The following is a 15,890-nucleotide window of genomic DNA, read 5'->3' on the forward strand; positions in this document are numbered from 1 at the left end:
TTTGGTTTGTTTACTCCTGCAAACAATGAAAATTACTTTCATTTCAGCAGTAGTGCTTGACTATGGTTGGTATTAACTGAATCTCTCTCTCAAGCTATATGACTACTACTTTTGTGGTGGAAGCCATGGCTGCTGCAAATGCCCAGCTGCGATGGAAGAGAATGGAAAAACGCAAGGTTTGTGTGGGGTTTAATTTTCCATTTTTCTGGAGTTCTGTTGTCACAGAAGGGTTGCCTGAGATTCCTCCGTGTCTTTGCCTCGCTTCATTAGTAACTCCATTAAAGGAATAAATTTCTACTCTACTTAACTTTGCCCTGCAAAATATGGCTGTTAGTTCCCTGTGGGGTTGCTCGTTAAAGACAGGATTTTCTGCTCCAGCTTTGAAAAATCCCTTGTGCTGCTCACATCTCTTACTGATTGTGCTCTCCTTGCCCTGAAGCGTTGCTCAGTGAGTGTGGAGAGGTGGCAGCCAATATAGTGGTGCCATTTGGAGTGTCTATAAATCCTTGCTTATCTCAGGTCATTTAACTGGGACAGGCAGGAATGTCCTTGCTGCCAGTAAGGATGTATTCTAGGGAGTGGACGGTCCTGAAGAATGTCCTTGCTGTAAAATTGACTTGTGGCTTTTTGGATTCTGGTGTTAGTGGCTTTTCTGGGTCTGGGCAAGGTATAATTGCACTGATTTAGGTTCCTGCCTGTCTGTTAGTGGGCTGGAGTTATGAGATGGGCGTTTCTGCTCTGGCTGTGGCAATAAAAATGGTAGGACTTTTTTTTAACCAGTTCTGCAACTCTGTGGATCTGACAAGTTTTTTACCTGCTTGTGTCACATGTCACAGTGTGTATTGGACGTGTCGCTGTGCGTGAGACCTGCTAGCACAGCAGAGTGTCACTCACCTTAGCCTGCTCTGCTAGTACTCATTTCTGCTCTCTGCAGCATCCCAGGCGTGGGCTACGAGCTCCCTGGCATTGCTGCTGTTTGCTGGCCTGTCCTGCCCAGCCCTGTTGGGGATCTTTGAGATACTGGAAGTGAGACCACGGTGCTGGTGATGCTGTAACTCTTGTTGTGTTAGAGGAAATGTCAGCAGTGGTCTGGCTGATCTCTTCTTCCAGGAGGATGATGAGGATGAGGATTCTTCTTCTGGAGTGTCTGACAGTGATGTTCTCCTCCGAGATGGCTATGAGCGAGCAGAGACACGGCCCATCCTGTCAGTTCGTAAGTCCCTGCTTTGTGCTTTGACACCTTGTCTTTGCAGACTGCGTTCCGGTGGGCTCTGGGAAGTGAAGTAGGGCTTTTCTGTCCATTTTGCCCTTAGTTCTGTATATTTGCATCCCAAAGTCCTTAGCACTTGCAAGATAAGATTCATTGAGAATTCAGTTTACCTTCTGCAGTCTGATAAAGATCTTTTCTTTCTAAGTCACTAAGATGAAGGTGCCTTACTTTGAAAACACTTTGACTTCAGCAGTCATTGGACCACTGACCCTGCAGCTGTGCAGTGGTAGATGGTACATACCGACCTTCATGCTGTTCATAGAGCTGCTTGAGTGTCTTCAGGTAGCCTGCCTCTGGGTTTATTGGAGGACATGGTTGAAGCACTTCTTGTTTTTAACTTTCAGAGAGACGCGGATCACCAAATATCTTTGAAATCACAGAAAGAGTGGAGATGGGCCAGATGGCTTCCATGTTCTTCAATAAAGGTAAGTGATTCGTGTTTTTAAGTCCTTTCTGGTCCTGCTGTGTATTGTGTACATGTCTTTTCCTCAAATCTGAGTGCTCCTCAGTGTGGACTTGCACCCTGAGTTTCAGCTGTATACAGCAGTGGAGGTCACTAGTTCCATCTTGGTAGCACCTGAGAACAAGATGTTTGGTCCTCCGTGAGCCCCGTAAGCCTCAATCTGAAGGATAGGAGGCTTCTGGGGAGAGTTCCTAGGAACTACATGTCTGGTGGGAGGCTGTCACCAAGAGAGCTGCGAGGGTATGAGCTGCTGGGTTGGAAAGGTTTCCAGGTGAGCATATGGTAGGCAGTTGTCTTTTTTTGCCGTTAAGTATCTTTGGTTGTATGTTAGGGAGCAAGCTTGTACCTACACTGTGATAAAGCCATATCCATTGCTGTGTGTAATAGAAATGCAAGCTACAATTGTGAAACTTGGTGAAGAGTGCACTTGAAATGGTGGCAGAGCCAGAAAATCATCAGACATTATAGATGTGCAATTTTGAGCCTGTCAGGCCCCATTTCTTGTGGAAAGTAACATTTTCTCTCTTTCACTGGCCACCCTACAAAGACGTGGGCTGTTTTACTCCGCTGCATTATGTCATCTTTATACCAGTGTAAGACTCTTTCCTCTGAGGGACAGCTGGGCTTTAGGAGTGTACATTATTGCTGGTCTTCGGAGTCTGGTTGAAAATAAACTTGATTTCCCTGTGTGTTCCTTCTGGGCCTTTGTAAGCTTTGGTCACTCAGGCATCAAAATCCACACTGAATCAGAGTGCTACTTTTCTTCTTACAGAGGAAGAGAGGTGATTTGTCTGTGTGCTGGAGATCTAGAAGCATCCTGTTCCTAATCTTGCCTGTTGTACTGAGTTCCCCTGAATTTGGATGAGTTTTCTTGTGTTCCTTGCCATCTGTAAAGCGCTGCAGATGCTTCCCTATCCCTCAGCAGGATCTGAGTAGTAGTATTTAGGTCTTGCTTTGAAAGAAAGCATAATGTGGCTTATCTGTCACTGGGCATTCGGCTGTAGAGGCTTGCTCAGCTGCTGACAGGCTGGTGGAACACAGGTAAGCAAGCTTCAGAAGGCTCTTCTCGTGTGCTTCAGGAGGGCGTGAGGATGACCCCTCAGGAGGGCCAGGTGTTAGAATATTGCCTGCCTTGGTGCTAGAGGCTGCTCAGCCAGTAGAGGGTGCTGGAAATACGCAGCCTGGTGCTGGTAAACGTTTGCTAGCAAAGTGATGTAAACTGCTTAGTGTTCTGGATGTTAATCCCTCTTCTTAACGTTGCTTTAGCGAGTGAGCTGATTTTTGTGTTAAGGATCTTCCCTTGGACCAACTCAGCCCAGTGCCGAGGGATGAATCTCTGCAAGAAGTCAGCTGGAACAGCAGCAGACCACAGCTTGAAACGTAGCTTGTGAGAGGAGGTGACACCTGAGCACAGTGAAGGGTCTGGGGCGGCTGTAACTCACTTGCTGCTTTGCCTTCCTCTGTGCTTAGCAATGGGCTGTTGCTGAGCCTCGTTCAGACACACTTTCTGGTCTGCTGTGCAGTTGCAAGAAGGGATGAGTGAAGTACCTCCCTCTGCAGATCCTTGTGAGCTGCTTTCTGCTGAGGGTTGCACAGAAAGGCCCTGATGAGGACAATTGCTCAGTGACCAGTTGCTGCTGCTTAGTGCTGAGGAACTGGGCCACGCTTGGGAAGTCCTGGCTCCAAGCACCAACCTCTGCACTCTGATGGCTACCAAATGACTGAGTGGGTTTTTCCCACAACGTGCAAAGTGTAGATACAAAACCAAGGCCTCTGTGTCCGTGCAGCCTTCAGAGAGAAGGCTGATGAAGGCTTTGCAACAGACCTTAAAGCCTCTGATATCTATCCTCCTCTGTTCTTTTTTCTTGCTTTTTTTTTCCTTAAACAATCTGACAGGAGTTGAATCTGCAGTCCTGGGAGGTAAGCTGGGGATAAATCTCCATCTCAGACTGTCTGCTTTCTTAAAGGGAGCTGGTCAGCTTAGGCTGTGATGGTATGTATGCTCTTTCAAAAGAGCTGGCTCTGAAGGACTGCTTTTTGGTGTGGTGCATTTTTATTTTTTTTAATTTGCAGTGTTGGGTGCTTTCTTCTGGGACCGAGCAGTCATTTATTGCAGTAATGGATTTTGGACACATCTATCATGCTGTATCCCCACAGGAAGTCATCAATTTTCCCATTTTTTGTCTAGTAATGAAAGTATTGATTAGGGAGGATCAGTAGCAGTTTATAAAAGAATTGGCAATAAAGTCTTCCTGCCTTTGCAGGGGATGAGCTTTGTGAGAGGGCTGTCATCTGGGCTTCCCACCGGCGGTGTTGCAGCAGGGGTGCAGTGTGTGCTGGTGGATACCTGGCACTGCAGCTGCAGCACGGCGTGTTGTGTGAGCCTTAATACCTCCAGGGAATATCTGAGACCTGGCGTCAGTAGCAGACCCCCAAATCAGAATCTGTTCCAAGTCTGTTCCCGTGCTTGGTGGATCTCGTGATATCTGTCATACATCAGATACTTGTTGTAACATCCAACCCTTCGTAATGGAAATTGGAGAAAGCTGATGGTAACTTGCTGTCATCTTCAGAATGATGCAGACTCCGTAGCTGTGCAGTCGTCCAGAATCTTTCATAGAGCTGAGGGGGATAAAAACAAAGGGGAACCTATAAGAAATTGTCTGACTATATGTGGAGGGGGAATGTGATGGCAAAACACGTGGTGAAACGTTGGGGCTCTCTTGAAAGAACGGAATCCAAGAGTCTCATCAGTCATCTCTGATTTCAGCTGCTGATTTCAGCTCTCCATGCCAGTGTCTCCCTGAGTCCAGGCAAGGCTGTTCTGTGTATCCCATGTAAGATGTTCTCATTCTCACAGTTAAATGCAGAGCAGACTTAAGAAAACAAAACACTGGGGAGCAGGAGGAGTGTTTTTTGTAACACTGGGGCTGCAGGTATCAGTTCTTATCAGTTCTTGAGCTGCAACAAAGTTCCCTGTGCTGCTGATGTGACCCTTGTGTGGAGCTTGCTGCAGAAGTAAACCGTGGAGGGAAATTGTGATTTCAAGACCTTGAAACAGTTCTGTGGAGTGTTAATTTAGAGTGCAAAGTTCAAGAATCCCTGTGTACTGTATGTCAGTAGAAATATTTCCTTTTCCTGCAGTGGGTGTCAATCTCTTCTATTTCTGCATAATTATCTACCTGTATGGGGACCTGGCAATCTATGCAGCGGCTGTACCAGTCTCCCTCATGCAGGTGACCTGGTAAGTGTGCTCACTGCTGTGCAGTTATGCAGTACCAGAATTGAGGGCAGGGTTTGGTTTTGATGGGATGATAAGTCAGACTGGGATCAGCTCTGCCTCCTGAGGACTGGAGCAGACAAATGACTCAATGACTCGAGGCTGGGAAGGCGAAGCTGCCACATACAAGAGCTGCTCCAAGTTTAGCTGTTGTTGGATGTCTGAAAAGCACCTGACCTGATTTCCTCAGTCCTCAGCTGTGAAGTACTGCTAACTTCTGCACCTTGCAGACATGGGACTCGTTGTTCTCTGGTTTGATTGCTGTTCCCTGTGCAGTATTTTACCTTCTGTGTCTCTGGTTATGAGCTGAGAAGTGTGGTGCTTATCAACCCTGTGATCATTGTGACACTACTTGTCTCAGGCCCAGAGCTCACTGGGTAAAGCATCCAATTTCTTTCTGCTAAAAAATAACCAGTGAAGGAGAGTAGTTGGATTGAATCTGGGCTGGGCTGCTCCTGGTCTCAAGACTTGGAAATGGAAAAGTTTGGTGACCCTTATGTGAGCTTGAAATTTGCTAATTCTGGGTTTCGAAGTGTCTGGGGGCAATCAAGGGGTTTGCCTTTAAATGCATAGTATTCAGTGACTTGCTGTTACACAGTCCAGAAATTGAGGAGTGCATGCCCTCGTGGAGGGGGGGAGAAACATACAGGTTGGGCCTGTGACCGTTCCTCTTTCGTGAATGCAGTGAAGGGGAAGGCATCTGCTGGGAATTAATTACTGTCTTTTGTTTCTCCCTCCTCCTTTTCCAGCAGTGCCATTGGCAACCATTCTTGCAATGTTGGAGATGGCACAAAGTATAATGATACAGACAAGTGCTGGGGGCCAATTCGAAGGATTGATGCTTACAGGCTGTATCTGGTGAGTTTCTGAAACTGGTATGACCTTTATTTCCCTTAAAATTTCCTTTCTGCTGGGTGGGGTTCTTTTCCTTGAGATAATGTGCATGGAGTAACAGAGAATGTAAAGCTTCCAGTTCAGTCTGGCCTTGTTGGCCAAACACTTCCTCTCTAGCACGCGTGACGTGGCTGTGTTGTAGTTGGCTCATCATTAGAATAATCTTTCTGATCTGAAGTAGAGTTCTGTTCTTGATGTTTCGTATTATGTTGCCTAAGTGGGTGATGTGTTTGTGCCAAAGGGGTGTCTTTAGTGGCTGGCTGATGTAGTTGTTTTGAGATAGTTGTTCTCAATATACTCAAGTGTGTTCACCTCCTTTGAGTGCATTCTTTACGTGAATAAAATTGTTTACACTGCTGGAAAATCTGCTTTTTGAGAGGTGAGAGGTAAACAGACCACTTAACATCAGTGCTATGTGCTGCTTTATAATAGCTTGCTGTCTCCTTCAGGATTCTTCATAGCATCTCTTACTGTGCTGTGGTTCTGCTGTGAAGCCACGGGTTTCCCAGAGGATGACAAACACTGCTTGAGTCGTGTTTGGCAAAAGTTGAGCGCTCAAACCTAGAGATAAGTGTTAGCAGAGCAAAATGAGGAGAAGGTGTATAAGCAGTGCCTCGTGTGGGTTTTGGACGGTGGTGTTAGAGGTCTCAGAGGGAATTTTAAGAAGAAAGAGCAAGGAGTCTGTGTACGGAGATGCCTGTGTGTGAGAGAAATCCAGGGGCAAAGACTGTGTGCAGCCATTTAGCAGTCGCTACGTTTGGACATGCAGCAGATCACATCTGTGTGCTGTTGTAGCATTATTGCAAAAGTAAGAGCTGGGATTCAGGAGTATTACTGAATGTCAAAGCCCAGTTAATTATTTAAGAGAAAGATTATTGCTTTATTAAATTGTCTTGATCTCCTTCCTTAAAATTTCCACAAGAAGATTGAGGATTTCTTCCCTGAATCTCAATAACTCTGCCTGACCCAGCAGAATGAGCTAGTCAGAGAAAGCAGACATGTGTTAATTATTGCCCGTGTCTCTCAGATATTATGTCTATAATTCATGAAGATAATTGTTAAGACCTGAAAAATTAAAAAAAACCCCCACAAAAAACCAACAAAAGGAAGCAGTGGATGTGCTGTGAGTACACAGCCCTCGGAGGCACGTTTCCCTGTTTGTCTCCTTGTGTGGATTTGGAGAATAAATATCTGCAGAGTCTTTTGGTAGCGGTTAATCCTTCTGCCCTGTAATTGAGCGGAGGGTTTCAGTGCCTTTGTGCTCCTTCTTACGAGTGGGATGGATTGCTTGTGGGAGAGAATAAGTCTGTGGTGGATTACTGGGGGGAGGGTTGTCCCAGGGTCACTGCGATCAGCAGGCTGCCGGTATCAGCGTTACCTCTGAGCTGTGTGGGGTTTTGGGGGCTTAGTGGTCCATAAAGGATGATGTGGGAGCAAAATGAGAGGTCTGACAAATATTTCTTGGATATATAAGCAAGGCTCCAGTGTTCTCTCCCTGTTCTTTCTAGCACAGGGAACTGTGACTGTCTTCAAACTGTCTGAGCTTCTTATGTATAGAAGTGGAGTCTTGAACATGCAGGAGAAGCTGCAACCTGGCTGTCTGTGGGGGAAAAGAGACTGCAGGTGTGAGGTGGGGTGCGATGCACCAAGAGCATCTTACTTGGTTTTGGTCCTGTGGAATCGCATATTTGGAGAACTTGCTCTGTTTTCTTGGCCTTCATTTTCTTTTTAACATTTTCTTTTGTTGGAATAATTCTGCCTCCAGTTTCAGTGGACGAAGAAAGTCTCTTTTTGCAGGCGAAGCTCCCCCATGACAAGGGGACAGATGAACCCCGTGATCCCAAGAGAAAGCGTGTGAGGTTTTGGATCAGCCCTTCTGTCCCGCCGCCTGCCTCTGCTCCTCTCTCTGTGTCCCAGTGCTGTGTGTAGGTTTGGGGCAGCGCGGGGGGCGATGCTATCTAGAATCTGTTCCCTCTGAAGCAGGTCTCTGGATGTAGTGCTCTATCTCTTACCATGTGCACGGCCCCCAGAAGCCCAGTTTTGGACTATTTGAGGTTTTCTGCAAAAATGGTGCCAATAGCTCTCTTGTGCCAAGTGCCTCCAGTCTGCCAAGGATCTGTCCTGCCTTCATCCTATTGACTCTTTTTCTCCCGTCACTGGCTTCTTTTTAATAACGAGGGCAACAAAAACTATTTTAAACATCGACTCTTCAGCTGCAGGGAGAAAGGAAGAATGACTGATGTAAAAATCCTATTTCATGGTTTATTGTCCCAAAAAGCCACTGGAAGCGGTCTCTGCTCTGATCACTGCGAATGGGAGCTGAAGAACATACATAATGAGAATATTTAGACAGATTAAAGCCTTCTCCTGAGACTTGCTCGTCTGCGCAGCATCTTTATTGCTGCTCCAAATTTTCTCACCTAAGTGTGTCTGCGGAGTCCTCAGAGGCCACCGGACCCCTATTAACCTTTGTCTGAGCAAATGGTTGTCTTGCTACTTGTTTGTAAATTGCCTCGGAAAATAAGGGCTTACAAAGTAAATAAGTGGAGGCGAGTGGAGGAAATACTGAAATAATCTCTTGTTCCCAACCCATCTCTTGCTGCTGCTTTTTGCCTCCCCTTTGCACCTCAGGAGTCCTGGAAGGTCTGAAGGCTTTGCAGGGCGCTTCCAAGCCTGGCAGGGCCAGAGCATGCAGGGCCAGTCGGATGGGGGGAAGGCACGTGTCTCATGGCCCAGGACACTGCTGAAGGCAAGCACTGATTACAGTTGAAGCAGATCGATGGGTTTCTAGCTCTGCTTCCGATCATCCAACACTGTCGTGCTCCTGGTAGCTGAGTCCTGAGTCCCTTGGCTGTTCGAGTGCCAGTGCTAAGGGCAGCATTCCGTCCTCTGTGCTGGATTCATGCTTCAGTGCAGTTTCTTAATCATCCTCTCTGTAAGGTCAGCTGAGTGTCTTCTGTGTAGGGGCAGCGGGTTTAAGTTTCAGATCTCTCTTCTAGAAGACTTCTGGTCTTTCTGTTGCAGTTTCTAGAAAGCAAATACTGAAATAAAAGACTTAATCCTGGGAATCAGCAGCCATTCAGAGCGTCTGATCCAAAATGCTTTCACGACCTGGCAAGCAGTGCCCTTCTGCACCGGGGCAGCGTTGTAGCTAAAATCTCCACTCTCACTCAACCCTCCTTTCCTGGCAGTTTGGGATGCGGTGTCTTCCCACAGTGGGAAGGAAACGGCTTATTCTCAGGGGGAGCCATACAGCTTTTGGGAAAGAGGCACTGGCGCGGGTGCCCCGGTAGCCTGGCTCAGTCGTGTGTCAGAGCTAGCAGTGCATCTGTTCTGTCTGAGTCTCTGCTGGTTTTGTAGCTGATTGGGAAAGGGACGCGGCATCCGCTTTTACACGTTCGCAGATGCTGCAGCATCGCAGGCAGCCCAGCGGGTGTGGGCAGGGCGGAGATGGGAGCGCAGATGGTTTAATGGAGATTATCCCAGTCGGAAACGTGCTTTGCAGTGACTAAAATGAGCGAGCTCGCCGGCACTTACCATCCCTCATCAGAAGGGGACAATGTCACCCCAGCCTGGCGCTCTGATCCGAATGCCGGGCTGCCGGAGCGGGGCTGGGCTGCAGCCACGTGAGGCCGCGCAGGGGGGCAGGAGGTGGGATGAGGACACGTAGCATTGCTTGGTGCCAGCAGAACTTAATTGGCAAATGCAAAGGCTGAGCTGATAAGTGTTGATGGCGGTCTGTCTCCATGTGCCCGGCGCGGTGCTGCCTTCCCGGCCCCCTCGGCTGCAGGCGGGAGCTCCCTGCTTTGTGCCTCAGGTTCTCCTCGCTGGTGCGCTGCATGTGAGCGTGCTCCTCCTGCACTGTGCGCAGGTACCCAGAACTTTTATCACCTGAACCTCCCAGTGGTTTTGAGGGACCCCTCGCAGCGATACTCAAACATCCGTGCTTGATGTAAAGCATCTCTGGCCAACTGGGAGTTGAAGAAGCGGAGTGGAGCAATGCTGCAAATCGAGTGCATTTCCCAAGGACACCTGGGTTTGCTCCGCTCGGTCTCTTTGCAGCAAGTGCTTCTCCTCTGGCCTGCCTTCCTCAGCTGTGCCCTGCAGCAGCATCCGGCAGTAAATGGGTCACAGCTGCTGCCTCCTGGATATTTATTCTTACAGGTTGCGCTGTCTAGAGCCCTTGAGAACCAGCAGTGGTGAAGGTAGCTGCTTCGGAGGCAGGTGAGATGTCTGGAGCAGAAAGGGCTGATATCACAGCACGTCAGTGAAGGTTTGGGATGCCTTGAGCTCCCAGGGTAAGGCTAGGGGAAGGGAAGCAGGCTGCTGGAAGCCCACCTACTGGTAGGAAGCCATCATCTTGTTTAAACAAATCTCTCAAGCTGTGGTGTTACAGCTTACAGTGAGGATAAGGATGCAGCTGGGATGCTGTTAGCACGTTACCCAGTGTATTGTACAATAAGTCCTTCACAGTAAGACCTTCTTGCCAGATTTATTATGTTATATTCTCCACCACAAACATTCTAATGTTTTTTATTATGATACTGGTACGGAAACAGAAACAAATGTGCAAAAATGACTACTGCCTCTATGCGTAAATCCTGTTCTGAAAGCTTTGAAAGCAAGGAATCTCCTCCAAAGCATCCACAGTACTGTGCCATTTCTGTATGCACAGGCACCTGGGCTTTGAGCTGTTACTGGGGCAGGAGAGGAACTAGTGCTGCATTAAGCATAAATATCAGTAACCCTAACTGTTTGTTACAGATGCCTCAAAAATACAGCTTTGCTTGGCTGCAAGCCTGGTCCTGAGGGCTGATTGAAGTCCTCTCATGGCTCCCAGCTAGTCAGCTTCTGGAAAAGGAGGTCGGTTAGTTACTTTTCTTTGAGGAAGGATAGGAGCCAATTCTGTTTAAAATAAATGGTGCCTGGGTGTGGAATAGGAAGGCAATTCTCAGCATTCTTATTGTGAAACTAATATGGTTGAAATTGGCGCACAGCCTTGTTAATATGGCATAAATCCTGTCTCCTTCATCCTGGTCTGTTCTTCTTCTGTGGGCTTGTCAATAAATCCTCTCAATTGCTCACTCATCATGTGGCTCTGGCAGACAAACCAGCTGTTTCAGAGAGTTTCCCAAATACTTTCTGTTTCCTAATGCTAGGGGGACTTCAGGTAGTAGCTGGTCTTACAAGTAAGAGGTTTTCCCTGGCCTGACAGGAGGAGTGGCTGAAAGGAGCATAGCATTGTGAAGGTGGAATATAGACTTGTTTGGTGACGCAGAGATCAGCTTCTGGTGTGTGGGTGGGTTTTTGTTGTGGTTGGTCTGACCTTTTTGTAACCAATTGAATTTGGACTAAAAGAAACATCTGGTAGAAGGCACGTCTCCCTGATGCTGCAGCTGGGGAGGAGAGCAGCCTTTGGTATAATGGAGGAGAAACTGCAAGATTGAAGCAACTAACTTTAAAGGATTAGCTTGTCTCTTTTCACAGCAAAATCAATAGTGCAGGGGACTGAAATGTGTGTTCTGCACAGAGCTGTCTGCCCACCTCGTGGCTGCAAGGACCCTGTGGGAGGAAGGAGTGCTGCTGGGCTGCTTCCTGTGTGCAGACACTGGCTGTGTGCCTGGCCAGATGTGCTGCAGGCACCACCAGCCCAAGGGAAGCCCTGGTGTGACTGGTAGAGGCCACTGGTGAGCTCACATGCTTTGCTCCCACATACAGGAACATTCTGCACACTTCAGAGCCTGACTGGGCTTATGTGATGATGCATGGTGGGTATAAGCCTTAGCAGCAAATCCTAACAACAACAAACCGGGTAAAGAAGTAGCTCTGGACGTCTGTTTGCTTTTGTGCACTTCTGCAGTTCTGAATTTGTAGAAGCCGTTTATTGTGTTTGAACTACAGCCCTTGCTGCCCAGCAGAGACATTCCCAGCAAGGCTGAGAGGCCACACTGCTGCTCTTCCAAATAAAGCTGTCCTTGCAGTCAGCTCACCTGGGTAGCAAGGCGCCAAAGCCCACGCTGTTCTCTGGGTATTGGAGCCCAGTCTCTCCTAAATGGGGCAGGTGTCAGAACTGACAGCTGTTTGTGAGCACCGGCTCTCTGCACGGGTTGGAAGGGTTTTAAAAGGGCCTTTTAAAATCCCTGTTCTGGGCTGGTCCAGGAGGTTCCCTGATCTGTCAGTTTGGGAAAGTTATAAATGCTTTCCCCTGTGCAGTGTTATTTTGTGCAGTGGTAGTGACAACATCCTGAAGCCCGGGGCTGGATGGACCTGTTCAGCTGACTGAGCACTACCCTGGGAGGTTCAATGCAGGCCTTTTTTTCAACAGCATATTTTCCAGTGTTTTGTTTGGTGTTTTAACACCAGTCTTGTTTCAAAACAGAGCTCCGACCTTGCTGCCTGCCTGGCTTCATCAGCATTTTCATCAAGTAAGGCAGCAGTCCTGATCTTTCCTCCACTGAAATTTTCATTAATTCCCTAATATACAGATAGAAATTACCAGGCTGCAGAACTGTGTGGTTATGCCACTCCAAATGTTGCCAGAGGCAGCGGAGGGAAGAAGCTCTGAACAGAATGATATCTCTTTAGGCTCCTAAATAAGTCTACAACTTCTTAACATCCTCCTAAATTGCACATTATGTCTGGTTGAGATCACTGACGTTCTTGTCCAAAAATGTGGATTTTTGGACTACATCAGCAAATCCCACACGTGGCTCATGCTTCTGTAAGCAGGACTATAAATACAAATAATGCAGCTGGGATTTATCTTGTAAGTTGAACTCGGTATAATACTCTCAGGCAGATCTGATCTCTGAAGCCTGTTGCACCAGCTCGGTGCGTGCTGCAAGGCTCAGGCAAAGCAGCAGGCTGGCAGTAAGCAGACTGCCTGCTTGCCCCGGGCGACGTGGCTTTCTCTTGCTTTTGTGCTGCTGCAGAGTAGTTAAAGCTGGGACATTTCCTTTTCCTCCAAGCAATTCCTGCCTGACAATGCACAGTGATTGGGATGATGCTATCCGTGAAATTGCATCCTCGGGGCAGCTGGAGAATTCTGTGAAATTCAAGAAGTTCCCGGGGGTGGGAGGGGGTGGGCAAGAAGTCAAGGGGAAAGGGACCGTGATGGCTGAGTGACAGAGCCACCCACTGTGCTGTGGCAGACGGGTTGGTGGCCTCAGGAGCCGTCCTTGCTGATCCCACGTGCCCTGTAACCCTGGCACTTCAGGGACTGACATGTTTGCAGGGCCCTCTGTGCATCCGTGTCATGCTGGCCCGTGTCTCTCTGGATGTGTGCTTCTAACCCAGGGGCTTTTGGGGTCGATACCGACACAGTTTGAGTTGCCAGTGCCCTGAAAGAAGAGGCAGTGAATATGCAGGGATTTGGCGCAGTGTCTGTATGGTAATGATTGTGCCCTCAGACTTCATCGGCGGGAACTCATCAATTTCTCGTACCGTGCTAACAAATTGGGAATTGGGTAGCCTTGAGTCCCCCGGGGTCAGGGAGGAGGAGGATGCCTGTTTTGTAGCCTGCGAGAGGTCACGGTGAGCTGGTGATGGAGGGGGGGTGCGGCCGGCCCTGGCTCTGCAGCTCCACTGCTGTCCTTCCAAGTGTCACAGAGCAGCCACTCCGCTCTCCTGCATCCATCCACTTTGCTGCTTCCCTCCTGCTTGTTCAGATGCAATTAGGAGATGCAGAGTAAGGGAGAGCCAGGGGTCAAGGAGGCGCTGAAGTGATTACAAGATGCTGCAAATGGTGTTGCCATAAATACTGCAATGATGAAAAATTAGATGCCAGTCACCTCGGGGTTGTTGCTGGCCTCCATCTTTCTCCTTTTGCAGAAATGATTATTGAATTGTATCTACCCCAGAGAGTGCATGCAAGCTTGCTGCTGGCTATGATCGTACATATCCAGGTGTGCCAGGGACTGCAATCCTTGCACTGAATGACTTTGTGCCTGGGTTTTTTCAGTTTAGGAGGAGGAATAACTAGTTTTCCAGGATTTTCTTTCCAGACTGAAAAACTTAAAGCTCTTACCAAGGCTGGGCCAGCTTTTGAAGCCCTGCCAAGGGTCAATGGGGAGAAAAAAGCCTCGCCATGTACTTGCTTCCACCCAGCTAAGTAGCTTTGGAACTGCAGATGCTTTCTTGTGTTGTGCAGGAAGTCTTCCTTTGGAAGAAGCACTGAGAGCACTGCCACAGGGATCACAGGACGTAGTGTCTGTGTAGGGTGCTGTGACTGCGGGTGGGTGAAATGCCACCTCCTTTGCTGGCAAGAACTTGTGTCAGCGGCTTAGCTCTCAGGGATTCCTGCTCCTGCCTTAGCAGGCTGCGGAGAAAGGCGGGTGAGGACTCGTGGTGCTGGCGTGTGCTCGTGTGAGTTATGAGTGTGAGCCGCTGCCAGGTGTCCCAGGAGTGGCACGTTAATTACTGGAGCTGCTGTGGCAGCAGATGTCTGCTGTAGTCAAAGCGTAACCGGCCTTCTTTCCTTATCCATAAATATCGCTTGTGGGATGTCTGGCAGCTGAGTCCTCCTTCCGTGGTGACTTCGTTGCTCTGTGGAGGGATCTGGAAATTAAAATCCTTCTTGTGTCTCAACTTCTTTGAGCAATCCTTGTTGTGTTGTTGGATTCTCTTTTCGACAGACTTGAAGAGCTTCACAATCACTGCTGATAACGTGCTGCCTGTCAGCACAGCCCCAGCTTCCAGCCTGAGAGGTTGTGGGTCTTCAGCTTTATATTTCTTCGGCTCTCTAAAAAACTCCTTCCTGACCAATCAGACTCCTTGCGTGTATTTATATTTGTACTGTCCTCTGCAAGGGGTAAAGCTTTACCAACGAAAGCTTGGATGGCAGCCCTCAGTGATGTGCCATCTGGCTCCTTCCGTGGAGATATGAGCTCATGCAGAAATGCGGCCTCTTGTCACAGGAGCAAAGGGGAGGAGAGGGGCAGAGGGGGCAAACGATGCTGTGCTCCAGACCCTTCGCTCTTGTTGGGCTTCAGCTGAAAACTGCTGAAGCCTCGGTGCGAGTGCCTGGAGCCTGCTGCTGGGTATTGTAGTGGCTGCCGCACCTTGGGCTGTGTGCAGAGTAGCTGCAAAGAGGCTTGTGGGTGAAGCTGCAGGTAAAGAGTTAAAAGTTCTGCTTTTTTATTTCAAAGCGAAATAAGAGTGAGGAAGGCATTTCAGATTTAATGGTTCTGTCCAAAGGCAGCCCTAGAAGCTCCCCAAGGATGTGAATAGGAGCACCAATTCATAAGCCTGTGTCAGTGCAGGTAAAGTAGCTTTTGGGTTTGGCGGTTTTTACCTCCCGTGATGTCTCTGTAGACGGTCTGGAGGAGAGCACCTGACTGAGAGCAGAGCCCCTGGGCTCTCCTGACATCTTGCTTGCATAACTACAAAGAGCAGACTGGTTTCTCGTATTGTTTTGTCCCTTCTAGAACTCATCTGGGTCGTGGAGTAGCTCTGAGCTCAGGGACTTCTTGCAGAAGCAGAAGGGGTGTCAGAATTGCTGACAGCACATATGAAATGTCGGCTTTTGCCTACAGTGTTCAAGGAGACCTGTGTTGTCTGAGCACTGAATCAAAGCAGCCTTCCTCTGGGAGGTGCTCATTCAGTAGAGCCTGTCTCTCTGTCATTACCTTGCTTTACAGGGATGTTCCGTACCCGTAATCCTGCATGAAGCGTTCGGTTTTCCAACCAAGGTGACAAAGTCTTCCGTTCAATAAACCAGTAACTGTTCAGATGTTCACCAGAGGAGTACAACTCCGGCTGTACAGATTTTGGTTAGCAGCACTGTTACTCGCTGCCTAAGAAATGTAGGCACTGCTGTCTGGAGAGGTGGAGTTGTTACTGTTGTGCCATGAGCAACGTTTGTGTGAGATGCTGGCACTGCTGTCAAGGACAAGCAAAAGCCTCCAAGGGAGAATTTGGAGCGAGCTCTGCTGAATAAGGGGGAGTGCTGGGTAGGAATAGGAAGGAAGGGGTGGCTGGGCTCA

General features: G+C 48.4%; 1 protein-coding gene across 4 annotated transcripts in view; it reads left to right on the forward strand.

Annotated features, from left to right (window-relative positions):
* Window positions 1–15,890, forward strand: part of SLC38A12 (solute carrier family 38 member 12) — a 39,870-nt gene that overhangs the window by 4,041 nt on the left and 19,939 nt on the right. For all 4 annotated transcript variants that reach the window (XM_085240343.1, XM_085240342.1, XM_085240344.1 and 1 more), the window contains 5 exons: window positions 95–176; window positions 1,111–1,213; window positions 1,615–1,695; window positions 4,878–4,977; window positions 5,763–5,871. In XM_085240343.1, coding sequence (XP_085096469.1) covers window positions 95–176; window positions 1,111–1,213; window positions 1,615–1,695; window positions 4,878–4,977; window positions 5,763–5,871 — 475 coding nt within the window. The remainder of the gene's footprint in view (window positions 1–94; window positions 177–1,110; window positions 1,214–1,614; window positions 1,696–4,877; window positions 4,978–5,762; window positions 5,872–15,890) is intronic.

Source organism: Meleagris gallopavo, chromosome 20 (assembly GCF_905368555.1).
Source record: "Meleagris gallopavo chromosome 20, MGAL_WU_HG_1.1, whole genome shotgun sequence".
Lineage (NCBI taxonomy): Eukaryota > Metazoa > Chordata > Aves > Galliformes > Phasianidae > Meleagris > Meleagris gallopavo.